The sequence below is a fragment of the Aquarana catesbeiana genome, linkage group LG13 (genome assembly GCF_042186555.1).
Source record: "Aquarana catesbeiana isolate 2022-GZ linkage group LG13, ASM4218655v1, whole genome shotgun sequence".
Taxonomy (NCBI): Eukaryota; Metazoa; Chordata; class Amphibia; order Anura; family Ranidae; genus Aquarana; species Aquarana catesbeiana.
The window spans coordinates 216,347,346-216,362,562 of record NC_133336.1 but is presented as its reverse complement, the minus strand read 5'-3'; the positions used below and the strand labels follow the sequence as shown (position 1 = coordinate 216,362,562).

At 57.3% G+C, this 15,217-nt stretch overlaps 1 protein-coding gene across 1 annotated transcript in view; it reads right to left on the bottom strand.

Annotated features, from left to right (window-relative positions):
* Positions 1-15,217, bottom strand: part of ADAM15 (ADAM metallopeptidase domain 15) — a 53,974-nt gene that overhangs the window by 20,718 nt on the left and 18,039 nt on the right. Inside the window, 1 exon segment of the mRNA XM_073608715.1 lies at positions 11,388-11,461. Coding sequence (XP_073464816.1) covers positions 11,388-11,407 — 20 coding nt within the window. The 5' untranslated portion in view covers positions 11,408-11,461.

Here is a 15,217-nt window from a genome sequence, read left to right as displayed (position 1 = left end):
ATTGTGTAAGTTTTGCCCCCTTACATAGAAATGAAGGGTCTATAATTTTTATCATAGGTGTATTTTATATGATAGAGACAGAATATCAACCAAAAATCCAGAAAAATCACACAATACAAATGTTATAAATGGAGTAAAATAAGTATTTGATCCCCAACAATAATTCTCCCCACACAGACTGGATACAGGAGGTGATCATGTGGTGTATATATGGAGTATATAGAGAGTGTATATAGTATATATGGAGTATATAGAGAGTGTATATAGTATATATGGAGTATATAGAGAGTGTATATAGTATATATGGAGTATATAGAGAGTGTATATAGTATATATGGAGTATATAGAGAGTGTATATAGTATATATGGAGTATATAGAGAGTGTATATAGTATATATGGGGTATATAGAGAGTGTATATAGTATATATGGAGTATATAGAGAGTGTATATAGTATATATGGAGTATATAGAGAGTGTATATAGTATATATGGAGTATATAGAGAGTGTATATAGTATATATGGAGTATATAGAGAGTGTATATAGTATATATATGGAGTATATAGAGAGTGTATATAGTATATATGGAGTATATAGAGAGTGTATATAGTATATATGGAGTATATAGAGAGTGTATATAGTATATATGGTTGGCCCGGTCCTGTACACACCGGTATTGGTGGTTGTAGTTCCCCTGTGTTGGGGTAATGGGGGGGGGGGGTCGTGTTTGATGTTTCTTCAGCTGATGTGAGCGGAGAGGGAAGTTCCTGCGGATGGACGGGGGTCTCCTAGAGGTCTCCATCCATCCACTTCCCATCCAATTCTCCAACATCTCCCGGCCTGAATTCCTCACCCTCCCCTCCCCCACCCCACCCGCCCAAATCTCCTCGCAGGGCGAGAGGAAATTCTCCAACTCTGAAGATAAAAAAAAAACACTTTTCTTTTTTCACCGACACCCCTCATTGTGTGCCGAGACCTCCCATCCGGCCCCTCCGACTGGCCAGATCAGCACCTCCGATAGTCACCGCTCACACCTCCCCTACCAACTACACCCAAATCTGTGCCCACCATCCCCCCCCTACACCCAAATCTGTGCCCACCATCCCCCCCCCTACACCCAAATCTGTGCCCACCATCCCCCCCCCCCACACCCAAATCTGTGCCCACCATCCCCCCCTACACCCAAATCTGTGCCCACCATCCCCCCCCCTACACCCAAATCTGTGCCCACCATCCCCCCCCCTACACCCAAATCTGTGCCCACCATCCCCCCCCCCTACACCCAAATCTGTGCCCACCATCCCCCCCCCCCTACACCCAAATCTGTGCCCACCATCCCCCCCCCTACACCCAAATCTGTGCCCACCATCCCCCCCCCCTACACCCAAATCTGTGCCCACCATCCCCCCCCCCCTACACCCAAATCTGTGCCCACCATCCCCCCCCCTACACCCAAATCTGTGCCCACCATCCCCCCCCCTACACCCAAATCTGTGCCCACCATCCCCCCCCCACACCCAAATCTGTGCCCACCATCCCCCCCCCCCTACACCCAAATCTGTGCCCACCATCCCCCCCCCTACACCCAAATCTGTGCCCACCATCCCCCCCCCCTACACCCAAATCTGTGCCCACCATCCCCCCCCACACCCAAATCTGTGCCCACCACCCCCCCCCCACACCCAAATCTGTGCCCACCATCCCCCCCCCTACACCCAAATCTGTGCCAACCATCCCCCCCCCTACACCCAAATCTGTGCCCACCATCCCCCCCCCCTACACCCAAATCTGTGCCCACCATCCCCCCCCTACACCCAACCTGTGCCACCATCCCCCCCCCCCTACACCCAAACCTGTGCCCACCATCCCCCCTACACCAAATCTGTGCCCACCACCCCCCCCCACACCCAAATCTGTGCCCACCATCCCCCCCCTACACCCAAATCTGTGCCCACCATCCCCCCCCTACACCCAAATCTGTGCCCACCATCCCCCCCCCCTACACCCAAATCTGTGCCCACCATCCCCCCCCCTACACCCAAATCTGTGCCAACCATCCCCCCCCCCTACACCCAAATCTGTGCCAACCATCCCCCCCCCTACACCCAAATCTGTGCCACCATCCCCCCCCCTACACCCAAATCTGTGCCCACCATCCCCCCCCACACCCAAATCTGTGCCCACCATCCCCCCCCTACACCCAAATCTGTGCCAACCATCCCCCCCCTACACCCAAATCTGTGCCCACCATCCCCCCCCCTACACCCAATCTGTGCCCACCATCCCCCCCCCCTACACCCAGATCTGTGCCCACCATCCCCCTACACCCAAATCTGTGCCCACCATCCCCCCTACACCCAAATCTGTGCCCACCATCCCCCCCCACACCCAAATCTGTGCCCACCATCCCCCTACACCCAAATCTGTGCCCACCATCCCCCCTACACCCAAATCTGTGCCCACCATCCCCCCCTACACCCAAATCTGTGCCCACCATCCCCCCCCTACACCCAAATCTGTGCCCACCATCCCCCCCCTACACCCAAATCTGTGCCCACCATCCCCCCCCCTACACCCAAATCTGTGCCCACCATCCCCCCCCTACACCCAAATCTGTGCCCACCATCCCCCCCCCTACACCCAAATCTGTGCCCACCATCCCCCCCCCTACACCCAAATCTGTGCCACCATCCCCCCCTACACCCAAATCTGTGCCCACCATCCCCCCCCCTACACCCAAATCTGTGCCCACCATCCCCCCCCCTACACCCAAATCTGTGCCCACCATCCCCCCCTACACCCAAATCTGTGCCAACCATCCCCCCCCACACCCAGATCTGTGCCCACCATCCCCCCCCACACCCAGATCTGTGCCAACCATCCCCCCCCCTACACCCAAATCTGTGCCCACCATCCCCCCCCCCCACACCCAGATCTGTGCCCACCATCCCCCCCTACACCCAAATCTGTGCCAACCACCCCCCCCCCCCACACCCAGATCTGTGCCAACCATCCCCCCCCACGCCCAAATCTGTGCCCACCATCCCCCCCTACACCAAATCTGTGCCCACCACCCCCCCCCTACACCCAAATCTGTGCCACCATCCCCCCTACACCCAAATCTGTGCCAACCCCCCACACCCAGATCTGTGCCCACCATCCCCCCCCACACCCAGATCTGTGCCCACCATCCCCCCCCCCCACACCCAAATCTGTGCCAACCATCCCCCCCCCCCACACCCAGATCTGTGCCAACCATCCCCCCCCCACGCCCAAATCTGTGCCCACCATCCCCCCCTACACCCAAATCTGTGCCCACCACCCCCCCCCCTACACCCAAATCTGTGCCCACCATCCCCCCCCTACACCCAAATCTGTGCCCACCATCCCCCCCTACACCCAAATCTGTGCCCACCATCCCCCCCCTACACCCAAATCTGTGCCCACCATCCCCCCCCACACCCAAATCTGTGCCCACCATCCCCCCCACACCCAAATCTGTGCCCATCATCCCCCCCTACACCCAAATCTGTGCCAACCACCCCCCCCCCCTACACCCAAATCTGTGCCAACCTTCCCCCCTACACCCAGATCTGTGCCAACCTTCCCCCCTACACCCAGATCTGTGCCAACCTTCCCCCCTACACCCAGATCTGTGCCAACCTTCCCCCCTACACCCAGATCTGTGCCAACCTTCCCCCCTACACCCAGATCTGTGCCAACCTTCCCCCCTACACCCAGATCTGTGCCAACCTTCCTCCCTACACCCAGATCTGTGCCAACCATCCCCCCCCTACACCCAGATCTGTGCCAACCACCCCCCCCCCCCCTACACCCAGATCTGTGCCAACCTTCCCCCTACACCCAGATCTGTGCCAACCTTCCTCCCTACACCCAGATCTGTGCCAACCATCCCCCCCTACACCCAGATCTGTGCCAACCACCCCCCCCTACACCCAGATCTGTGCCAACCATCCCCCCTACACCCAAATCTGTGCCAACCATGTCCCTACACCCAGATCTGTGCCAACCGTCCCCCCCTACACCCAGATCTGTGCCAACCTTCCCCCCTACACCCAGATCTGTGCCAACCTTCCCCCCTACACCCAGATCTGTGCCAACCTTCCTCCCTACACCCAGATCTGTGCCAACCACCCCCCCCTACACCCAGATCTGTGCCAACCACCCCCCCACACCCAAATCTGTGCCAACCACCCCCCCCTACACCCAGATCTGTGCCAACCGTCCCCCCCCTACACCCAGATCTGTACCAACCATCCCCCCTACACCCAGATCTGTGCCAAACGCCCCCCCCTACACCCAGATCTGTGCCAACCGTCCCCCCCTACACCCAGATCTGTGCCAACCGTCCCCCCCTACACCCAGATCTGTGCCAACCGTCCCCCCCTACACCCAGATCTGTGCCAACCGTCCCCCCCTACACCCAGATCTGTGCCAACCGTCCCCCCCTACACCCAGATCTGTGCCAACCGTCCCCCCCTACACCCAGATCTGTGCCAACCATCCCCCCTACACCCAAATCTGTGCCAACCATGTCCCTACACCCAGATCTGTGCCAACCGTCCCCCCCTACACCCAAATCTGTGCCAACCTTCCCCCCTACACCCAGATCTGTGCCAACCTTCCCCCCTACACCCAGATCTGTGCCAACCTTCCCCCCTACACCCAGATCTGTGCCAACCTTCCCCCCTACACCCAGATCTGTGCCAACCTTCCTCCCTACACCCAGATCTGTGCCAACCATCCCCCCCCCTACACCCAGATCTGTGCCAACCACCCCCCCCCTACACCCAGATCTGTGCCAACCACCCCCCCACACCCAAATCTGTGCCAACCACCCCCCCTACACCCAGATCTGTGCCAACCGTCCCCCCCTACACCCAGATCTGTACCAACCATCCCCCCTACACCCAGATCTGTGCCAAACGCCCCCCCCCCCTACACCCAGATCTGTGCCAACCGTCCCCCCCTACACCCAGATCTGTGCCAACCGTCCCCCCCTACACCCAGATCTGTGCCAACCGTCCCCCCCTACACCCAGATCTGTGCCAACCGTCCCCCCCTACACCCAGATCTGTGCCAACCGTCCCCCCCTACACCCAGATCTGTGCCAACCGTCCCCCCCTACACCCAGATCTGTGCCAACCGTCCCCCCCTACACCCAGATCTGTGCCAACCGTCCCCCCCCTACACCCAGACCTGTGCCAACCACCCCCCTACACCCAGATCTGTGCCAACCATCCCCCCCTACACCCAGACCTGTGCCAACCACCCCCCCACACCGAAATCTGGGCCAACCTTCCCCCCCCCCTACACCCAGATCTGTGCCAACCTTCCCCCCCCCCTACACCCAGATCTGTGCCAACCTTCCCCCCCCTACACCCAGATCTGTGCCAACCTTCCCCCCCCCTACACCCAGATCTGTGCCAACCTTCCCCCCCTTACACCCAGATCTGTGCCAACCTTCCTCCCCCCTACACCCAGATCTGTGCCAACCTTCCCCCCCTACACCCAGATCTGTGCCAACCTCCCCCCCCCCTACACCCAGATCTGTGCCAACCTTCCCCCCCACACCCTGATCTGTGCCAACCTCCCCCTACACCCAGATATGTGCCAACCTTCCCCCCTCTACACCCAGATCTGTGCCAACCATCCCCCCCTACACCCAAATCTGTGCCAACCTCCCCCCCCCCTACACCCAGATCTGTGCCAACCATCCCCCCTACACCCAGATCTGTGCCAACCATCCCCCCTACACCCAGATCTGTGCCAACCATGTCCCTACACCCAGATCTGTGCCAACCGTCCCCCCCCCTACACCCAAATCTGTGCCAACCCCCCCCCCCCCCCCACACCCAGATCTGTGCAACCATCCCCCCTACACCCAAATCTGTGCCACCCATGTCCCTACACCCAGATCTGTGCCAACCGTCCCCCCCCCCCTACACCCAGATCTGTGCCAACCTTCCCCCCCTTACACCCAGATCTGTGCCAACCTTCCCCCCCCCTTACACCCAGATCTGTGCCAACCTTCCTTCCCCCCTACACCCAGATCTGTGCCAAGCTTCCCCCCCCACACCCAGATCTGTGCCAACCTCCCCCCCCCACACCCAGATCTGTGCCAACCTCCCCCCCCTACACCCAGATCTGTGCCAACCATCCCCCTACACCCAAATCTGTGCCAACCATGTCCTTACACCCAGATCTGTGCCAACCATCCCCCTACACCCAAATCTGTGCCAACCATCCCCCTACACCCAGATGAATAGTCTGGGAGGGTGCCCCATAACAGAGATATTTTGGGGTGATGGGATGACGGATGGATTTCAGAATGTTCAGTTCCCGTGTCTGATGACATCACCCTGACATCGTCTCCAGACAGGGCGGGGTTTAACATCTTTTTTTTCGGCTGTCCGAACGTTTACGACTTGTTGTGTCGGCGTATCTACAACTGTTGTTAGGGTGTTGCGTAATCCGACCGCTGAAAAAACGGGGATTTGTTCTCAGCGACAGAACAGCTGCTACAGATTTGTGAGACGATCGTTTTCCATAAACCGCCCAACATGGAAACCAGCAGGTTGAGTCACACACATTGCCCAATTATCGGGGTGAGACCCCCCCATATCCCCAACACACATTGCCCAATTATCGGGGTGAGACCCCCCCATATCCCCAACACACATTGCCCAATTATCGGGGCGAGACCCCCCCATATCCCCAACACACATTGCCCAATTCTCGGGGCGAGACCCCCCCATATCCCCAACACACATTGCCCAATTCTCGGGGTGAGACCTCCCCATATCCCCAACACACATTGCCCAATTATCGGGGTGAGACCCCCCCATATCCCCAACACACATTGCCCAATTCTCGGGAGAGACCCCCCCATATCCCCAACACACATTGCCCAATTATCGGGGTGAGACCCCCCCATATCCCCAACACACATTACCCAATTCTCGGGTGAGACCCCCCCATCCCCAACACACATTGCCCAATTCTCGGGGTGAGACCCCCCCCATCCCCAACACACATTGCCCAATTCTCGGGGCGAGACCCCCCCATATCCCCAACACACATTGTCCAATTCTCGGGGAGAGACCCCCCCATCCCCAACACACATTGCCCAATTATCGGGGTGAGACCCCCCCATATCCCCAACACACATTGCCCAATTCTCAGGGTGAGACCCCCCCATATCCCCAACACACATTGCCCAATTCTCAGGGTGAGACCCCCCCCCCCATCCCCAACACACATTGCCCAATTCTCGGGGAGAGACCCCCCCATATCCCCAACACACATTGCCCAATTCTCGGAGCGAGACCCCCCCATATCCCCAACACACATTGCCCAATTCTCGGGGCGAGACCCCCCCATATCCCCAACACACATTGCCCAATTCTCGGGGAGAGACCCCCCCATCCCCAACACACATTGCCCAATTCTCGGGGCGAGACCCCCCCATATCCCCAACACACATTGCCCAATTCTCGGGGCGAGACCCCCCCATATCCCCAACACACATTGCCCAATTCTCGGGGCGAGACCCCCCCATATCCCCAACACACATTGCCCAATTCTCGGGGCGAGACCCCCCCATATCCCCAACACACATTGCCCAATTCTCGGGGAGAGACCCCCCCATATCCCCAACACACATTGCCCAATTCTCGGGTGAGACCCCCCCATCCCCAACACACATTGCCCAATTCTCGGGAGAGACCCCTCCCATATCCCCAACACACATTGCCCAATTCTCGGGGTGAGACCCCCCCATATCCCCAACACACATTGCCCAATTCTCGGGGTGAGACCCCCCCATCCCCAACACACATTGCCCAATTCTCGGGGTGAGACCCCCCCATATCCCCAACACACATTGCCCAATTCTCGGGGTGAGACCCCCCCATCCCCAACACACATTGCCCAATTCTCGGGTGAGACCCCCCCATCCCCAACACACATTGCCCAATTCTCGGGGCGAGACCCCCCATATCCCCAACACACATTGCCCAATTCTCGGGAGAGACCCCCCCATATCCCCAACACACATTGCCCAATTCTCGGGGAGAGACCCCCCCATATCCCCAACACACATTGCCCAATTTTCGGGGGAGACCCCCCATATCCCCAACACACATTGCCCAATTCTCGGGGTGAGACCCCCCCCCCATCCCCAACACACATTGCCCAATTCTCGGGGTGAGACCCCCCCATATCCCAACACACATTGCCCAATTCTCGGAGCGAGACCCCCCCATATCCCCAACACACATTGCCCAATTCTCGGGGCGAGACCCCCCCATATCCCAACACACATTGCCCAATTCTCGGGGAGAGACCCCCCCATATCCCCAACACACATTGCCCAATTCTCGGGGTGAGACCCCCCCATCCCCAACACACATTGCCCAATTCTCGGGGAGAGACCCCCCCATATCCCCAACACACATTGCCCAATTCTCGGGGTGAGACCCCCCCATATCCCCAACACACATTGCCCAATTCTCGGGGTGAGACCCCCCCATCCCCAACACACATTGCCCAATTCTCGGGGTGAGACCCCCCCATATCCCCAACACACATTGCCCAATTCTCGGGGTGAGACCCCCCCATCCCCAACACACATTGCCCAATTCTCGGGGTGAGACCCCCCCCATCCCCAACACACATTGCCCAATTCTCGGGGCGAGACCCCCCATATCCCCAACACACATTGCCCAATTCTCGGGGAGAGACCCCCCCATATCCCCAACACACATTGCCCAATTCTCGGGGAGAGACCCCCCCATATCCCCAACACACATTGCCCAATTTTCGGGGGAGACCCCCCATATCCCCAACACACATTGCCCAATTCTCGGGGTGAGACCCCCCCCCCATCCCCAACACACATTGCCCAATTCTCGGGGTGAGACCCCCCCATATCCCCAACACACATTGCCCAATTCTCGGGGCGAGACCCCCCATATCCCCAACACACATTGCCCAATTCTCGGAGAGAGACCCCCCCATATCCCCAACACACATTGCCCAATTCTCGGGGTGAGACCCCCCCCCCCCCATCCCCAACACACATTGCCCAATTCTCAGGGTGAGACCCCCCCCATCCCCAACACACATTGCCCAATTCTCGGGGTGAGACCCCCCCATATCCCCAACACACATTGCCCAATTCTCGGGGCGAGACCCCCCATATCCCCAACACACATTGCCCAATTCTCGGGGCGAGACCCCCCCCCATATCCCCAACACACATTGCCCAATTCTCGGAGAGAGACCCCCCCATATCCCCAACACACATTGCCCAATTCTCGGAGAGAGACCCCCCCATATCCCCAACACACATTGCCCAATTCTCGGGGTGAGACCCCCCCCCATCCCCAACACACATTGCCCAATTCTCAGGGTGAGACCCCCCCCATCCCCAACACACATTGCCCAATTCTCGGAGAGAGACCCCCCCATATCCCCAACACACATTGCCCAATTCTCGGAGAGAGACCCCCCCATATCCCCAACACACATTGCCCAATTCTCGGGGCGAGACCCCCCCATATCCCCAACACACATTACCCAATTCTCGGGGAGAGACCCCCCCATATCCCCAACACACATTACCCAATTCTCGGGGAGAGACCCCCCCCATATCCCCAACACACATTGCCCAATTCTCGGAGAGAGACCCCCCCCATCCCCAAAACACATTGCCCAATTCTCAGGGTGAGACCCCCCCCATCCCCAACACACATTGCCCAATTCTCGGGGTGACACCCCCCCCATATCCCCAACACACATTGCCCGATTCTCGGGACGAGACCCTCCCCCATCCCCAACACACATTGCCCAATTCTCGGGATGAGACCCGCCCCCCCATCCCCAACACACATTGCCCAATTCTCGGGGTGAGACCCCCCATCCCCAACACACATTGCCCAATTCTCGGGGCGAGACCCCCCCCCTTCAACACACATTGCCCAATTCTCGGAGAGAGACCCCCCCATATCCCCAACACACATTGCCCAATTCTCGGGACGAGACTCCCCCCCCTCAACACACATTGCCCAATTCTCGGGATGAGACACCCCATATCCCCAACCCACATTGCCCAATTCTCGGGGAGAGACCCCCCCCCCCCCCATCCCCAACACACATTGCCCAATTCTCGGGACGAGACCCGCCCCCCCATCCCCAACACACATTGCCCAATTCTCGGGATGAGACCCCCCCATCCCCAACACACATTGCCCAATTCTCGGGGCGAGACCCCCCATATCCCCAGCACACATTGCCCAATTCTCGGATGAGACCCCCCATATCCCCAACACACATTGCCCAATTCTCGGGACGAGACCCCCCCCCCAACACACATTGCCCAATTCTCGGGATGAGACCCCCCCCCCCCCCAACACACATTGCCCAAATTCTCGGAGAGAGACCCCCCCATATCCCCAACACACATTGCCCGATTCTCGGGACGAGACCCTCCCCCATCCCCAACACACATTGCCCAATTCTCGGGATGAGACCCGCCCCCCCATCCCCAACACACATTGCCCAATTCTCGGGACGAGACCCCCCCCATCCCCAACACACATTGCCCAATTCTCGGGACGAGACCCCCCCCCCCCCCCCCCCCAACACACATTGCCCAATTCTCGGGATGAGACCCCCCCATCCCCAACACACATTGCCCAATTCTCGGAGAGAGACCCCCCCATATCCCCAACACACATTGTCCAATTCTCGGGGAGAGACCCCCCCCAAACACACATTGCCCAATTCTCGGGACGAGACCCGTCCCCCCATCCCCAACACACATTGCCCAATTCTCGGGATGAGACCCCCCCATATCCCCAATTCTCGGGATGAGACCCCCCCATATCCCCAACACACATTGCCCAATTCTCGGGATGAGACCCCCCCATATCCCCAACACACATTGCCCAATTCTCGGACGAGACCCCCCCATCCCCAACACACATTGCCCAATTCTCGGGGTGAGACCCCCCCCCCATCCCCAACACACATTGCCCAATTCTCAGGGTGAGACCCCCCCCCCCCATCCAGATCTTTACCATCCCTGCAACCCTAAAGCAAGTATAGGGAGTCCTAAAGAGGAACCTGTCGCCAACTGGTTGTTGGAAAGCACAAGGGATATGAACACTTTCCTTGGGTCCCGGACCTCCCAGAATGCACTGGGTGGGGTTTTGATCAGTGAAGGGTCTATACTGGCAGCGAAGGGTCTATACTGGCAGCGAAGGGTCTATACTGGTGGGTCCCTTATACCCCATGGTCAAAGATTATCATTTTCTTGTGACCTTTACAACATCCCCAACTGATCACCCAAAAACACGTACCGATTCCTCTGAAGCTTCATCAGGATCCGAGTTCCATTTATGACCAAAGACAACTCCAGGAGACTGGGAGGGTCCTAGAAGAAGCAAAGAGAAGAGACCACTCAGGTAGGTGACCACAGTATAGACAAGGAGAGAAGAGGATCAGACAAGAGACCGCTCAGGTAGGTAGGTGACCACAGTATAGACAAGGAGAGAAGAGGATCAGACAAGAGACCTCTCAGGTAGGTAGGTGACCACAGTATAGACAAGGAGAGAAGAGGATCAGACAAGAGACTGCTCAGGTAGGTAGGTGACCACAGTATAGACAAGGAGAGAAGAGGATCAGACAAGAGACCGCTCAGGTAGGTAGGTGACCACAGTATAGACAAGGAGAGAAGAGGATCAGACAAGAGACCGCTCAGGTAGGTAGGTGACCACAGTATAGACAAGGAGAGAAGAGGATCAGACAAGAGACCGCTCAGGTAGGTAGGTGACCACAGTATAGACAAGGAGAGAAGAGGATCAGACAAGAGACCGCTCAGGTAGGTGACCACAGTATAGACAAGGAGAGAAGAGGATCAGACAAGAGACCGCTCAGGTATGTAGGTGACCACAGTATAGACAAGGAGAGAAGAGGATCAGACAAGAGACCGCTCAGGTAGGTAGGTGACCACAGTATAGACAAGGAGAGAAGAGGATCAGACAAGAGACCGCTCAGGTAGGTAGGTGACCACAGTATAGACAAGGAGAGAAGAGGATCAGACAAGAGACCGCTCAGGTAGGTAGGTGACCACAGTATAGACAAGGAGAGAAGAGGATCAGACAAGAGACTGCTCAGGTAGGTAGGTGACCACAGTATAGACAGGGAGAGACCGCTCAGGTAGGTGGGGGATACATGTACAGGTGGAGAGGAGTGACTCCCCCCCTTTGCTGCTCTGTGCAGAGTTTCAATTAGAGAGAGACAGTCTGAAGGCAAACAGCTCCTCCCCCTCTCTCTCTCCTCTCTCTCTCTCTTCTATAGTGCTCAGGTGAAGATGAAACCTTTTTGTTCTAACAAATATTTCGTATAAATTGTAATCCTAAGAAAACCCCCCCAACTCCATATCCAGAGGGGGACAGCTTTCATGTCGGGTGACATTGGCGGGCCGGACGGTAAAAGCCGACATTGGAAGGGTATGTGGGGCGCACACGGCAGTGACAGGTCCTCTTCATTCATAGGGAGGGATCAATACTGAGTAGGTCTGAACTCCCAGAATAAAATAAAAGGGAAACTCCCAGCAGCTGAGGGACTGATAGGCGATCGTCTATGAACCCCGTCACAGAGGGATGAATGGCTCTCACACCTGGCGGGTCCAGGAAACAATATTTATTGTGAGGGAACTTCCTATTCAATGACGTTATATTTATAGCTCCATCCTGGCAATCGTACAAAGATCGCACGCTGACAGGCCGCGCTCCCTGGATATAAAACCGCCAAACAAAGGTTTGACAGAGTGCTCCCTGTTTTAGTGAGGGGCCCCTTCTCTTGCTGCGGCGCCCATCCCCTTGCTGTGGCACTCATTCTCTCGGTGCGGCGTCCCTCTTCTTGGTGCGGCGCTCCTATTCTCGGTGCGGCGCTCCTATTCTCGGTGCGGCGCTCCTACTCTCGGAGCGGCCCACCTTCCCTTGGTGCGGCGCGGCCCCCCCTCCTCTTGGTGCGGCCCCCCCCCCCTCCTCTTGGTGCGGCGCGGCCCCCCCTCCTCTTGGTGCGGCGCGGCCCCCCCCTCCTCTTGGTGCGGCGCGGCCCCCCCCCCCTCCTCTTGGTGCGGCGCGGCCCCCCCCCCTCCTCTTGGTGCGGCGCGGCCCCCCCCCCCTCCTCTTGGTGCGGCGCGGCCCCCCCCCTCCCTCTTGGTGCGGCGCGGCCCCCCCCCCCCTCCTCTTGGTGCGGCGCGGCCCCCCCCCTCCTCTTGGTGCGGCGCGGCCCCCCCCCTCCTCTTGGTGCGGCGCGGCCCCCCCCCCTCCTCTTGGTGCGGCGCGGCCCCCCCCCCTCCTCTTGGTGCGGCGCGGCCCCCCCCCTTCCTCTTGGTGCGGCGCGTCCCCCCACTCCTCTTGGTGCGGTGCGGCGCGGCCCCCCTGCTCTATGTCTTGGACTGTTCTCCAGGAGGACACTCGGGTTTTCTCGGAGAAGAACGCCAGCAGGAAAATGTTATTTATTTAGTCACAGTGGAGTGTAAACTCTCCGACATTCCGCTACAATGTGTTCCCGACCTTCCTGTACAGATATATATATATATAGACAGAGATACAGTGTATATATATCTACTGGACGGCTGGTGGGGGAGTACAGGCAATACTCTGTACCGGGCCCCATCAGGGAATCAGGGGGCCCAACATTCTTGGCTGGCAGCTCTCCACCAAGTACAACAAGGCCACCCGTCATGTGAGTTGTCATATCGGAGCCATAGTGGGTGTCTCCCCAGTGCAGACTGGAAGGAGAGATGGCGGCACACAGAGCGGCTGGAGTGAGCGGGGGATTCCTGGGATGGAGAAGAAGGAGGACGAGCACCACATGACCACCATGTTTGTGTATGGGGTCCTGGGAGCCGGCCGCCATCCCTACATTGCCAGGCCTCACCAATAACCACACTGGGGTGATGGTGCCAGGGCCACCAATAGGAGGATAGAGGTAGTACTCCTGTATAGGGGGCCTAGGAATGGGGCTGGGGGGGGGGGGGGGATTGGCAGGGGGGCAGGGGGGTCTGTGAGGGGCCACATGATTTCTAATGACAGCCCTATATATCCATTAAAGGTGTCCTGGCAAAGAGATAATGTCCTCTATGTATCAGTGATGAATGGAAGATCTCAGACACAGTTCTCCCAAACACTAATCCTGACCCCCAACCTCTGAACCATGATCCTAACCCCTAACCGTGATCCTAACCCCCTAAACGTGATCCTAACCATGATCCTAATCTTGGCTCTAATGTCTGAACCTGAACTTATTCTGACCCTGACTATAACCCCCTAATCCTGACCCCAACATCCAAACCTGATCCTACCCCAATCATGATCCTAACTGCCTAACTCTGACCTTAGCCTAATTATGAGCCTAACCCCCTAACCCGGACCCTAATGTCTGAACTTGACCCGACCCTAACCCTAACCATAGTCCTAACTACTTAATCCAGATTCTAACCCCCCCCCCCCCCAACCCTGACCCTACTCTGATCCTAACCCTAATCATGACCCTAACTAACCCCCAACTCCCTAACCCTGATTCTACCATAAAACTTGACCCCTATACCTGAACCTGACCCTACCCTAACTATGACTAATAACTGATAACCCTAATCCTGCACCTAACCCCCTAAACCTGACCCTACCCGAACTATGACTCTGATAACTCTGACCCTAATCCTGCCCCTAACCCCAATGTCCGAACCTGACCCTATGACTCCAATAACCCAGACCCTAATTCTGCTCCTAACCACCTACACCTGACCCTACCCCAACCATGACTCTAACCCTGACCCTAATAAAGATCTTGACTAACCCCAACCCCCTAATGTCTGAACTTGACCCTGCCCTATGACTCAAGCCCTGACCATAATCATGGTCCTAACTGCTTAACCCTGACCCTAACCCCCTAAACCCGACCCTTATATCTGAACCTGACCCTACCCTAACTATGTCTCTGATAACCCTGACCCTAATCATGGTCCTAACTGCCTAACCTTGACCGTGACCCTTATATCCGAACCTGGCCCTGACCCTAATAACTAACCCCAAACCCTCCAAACCCTGATCCCACCTAATCCTGACCCTAACCCTGATCCCACCTAATCCTGACCCTAACCCTGATCCCACCTTAA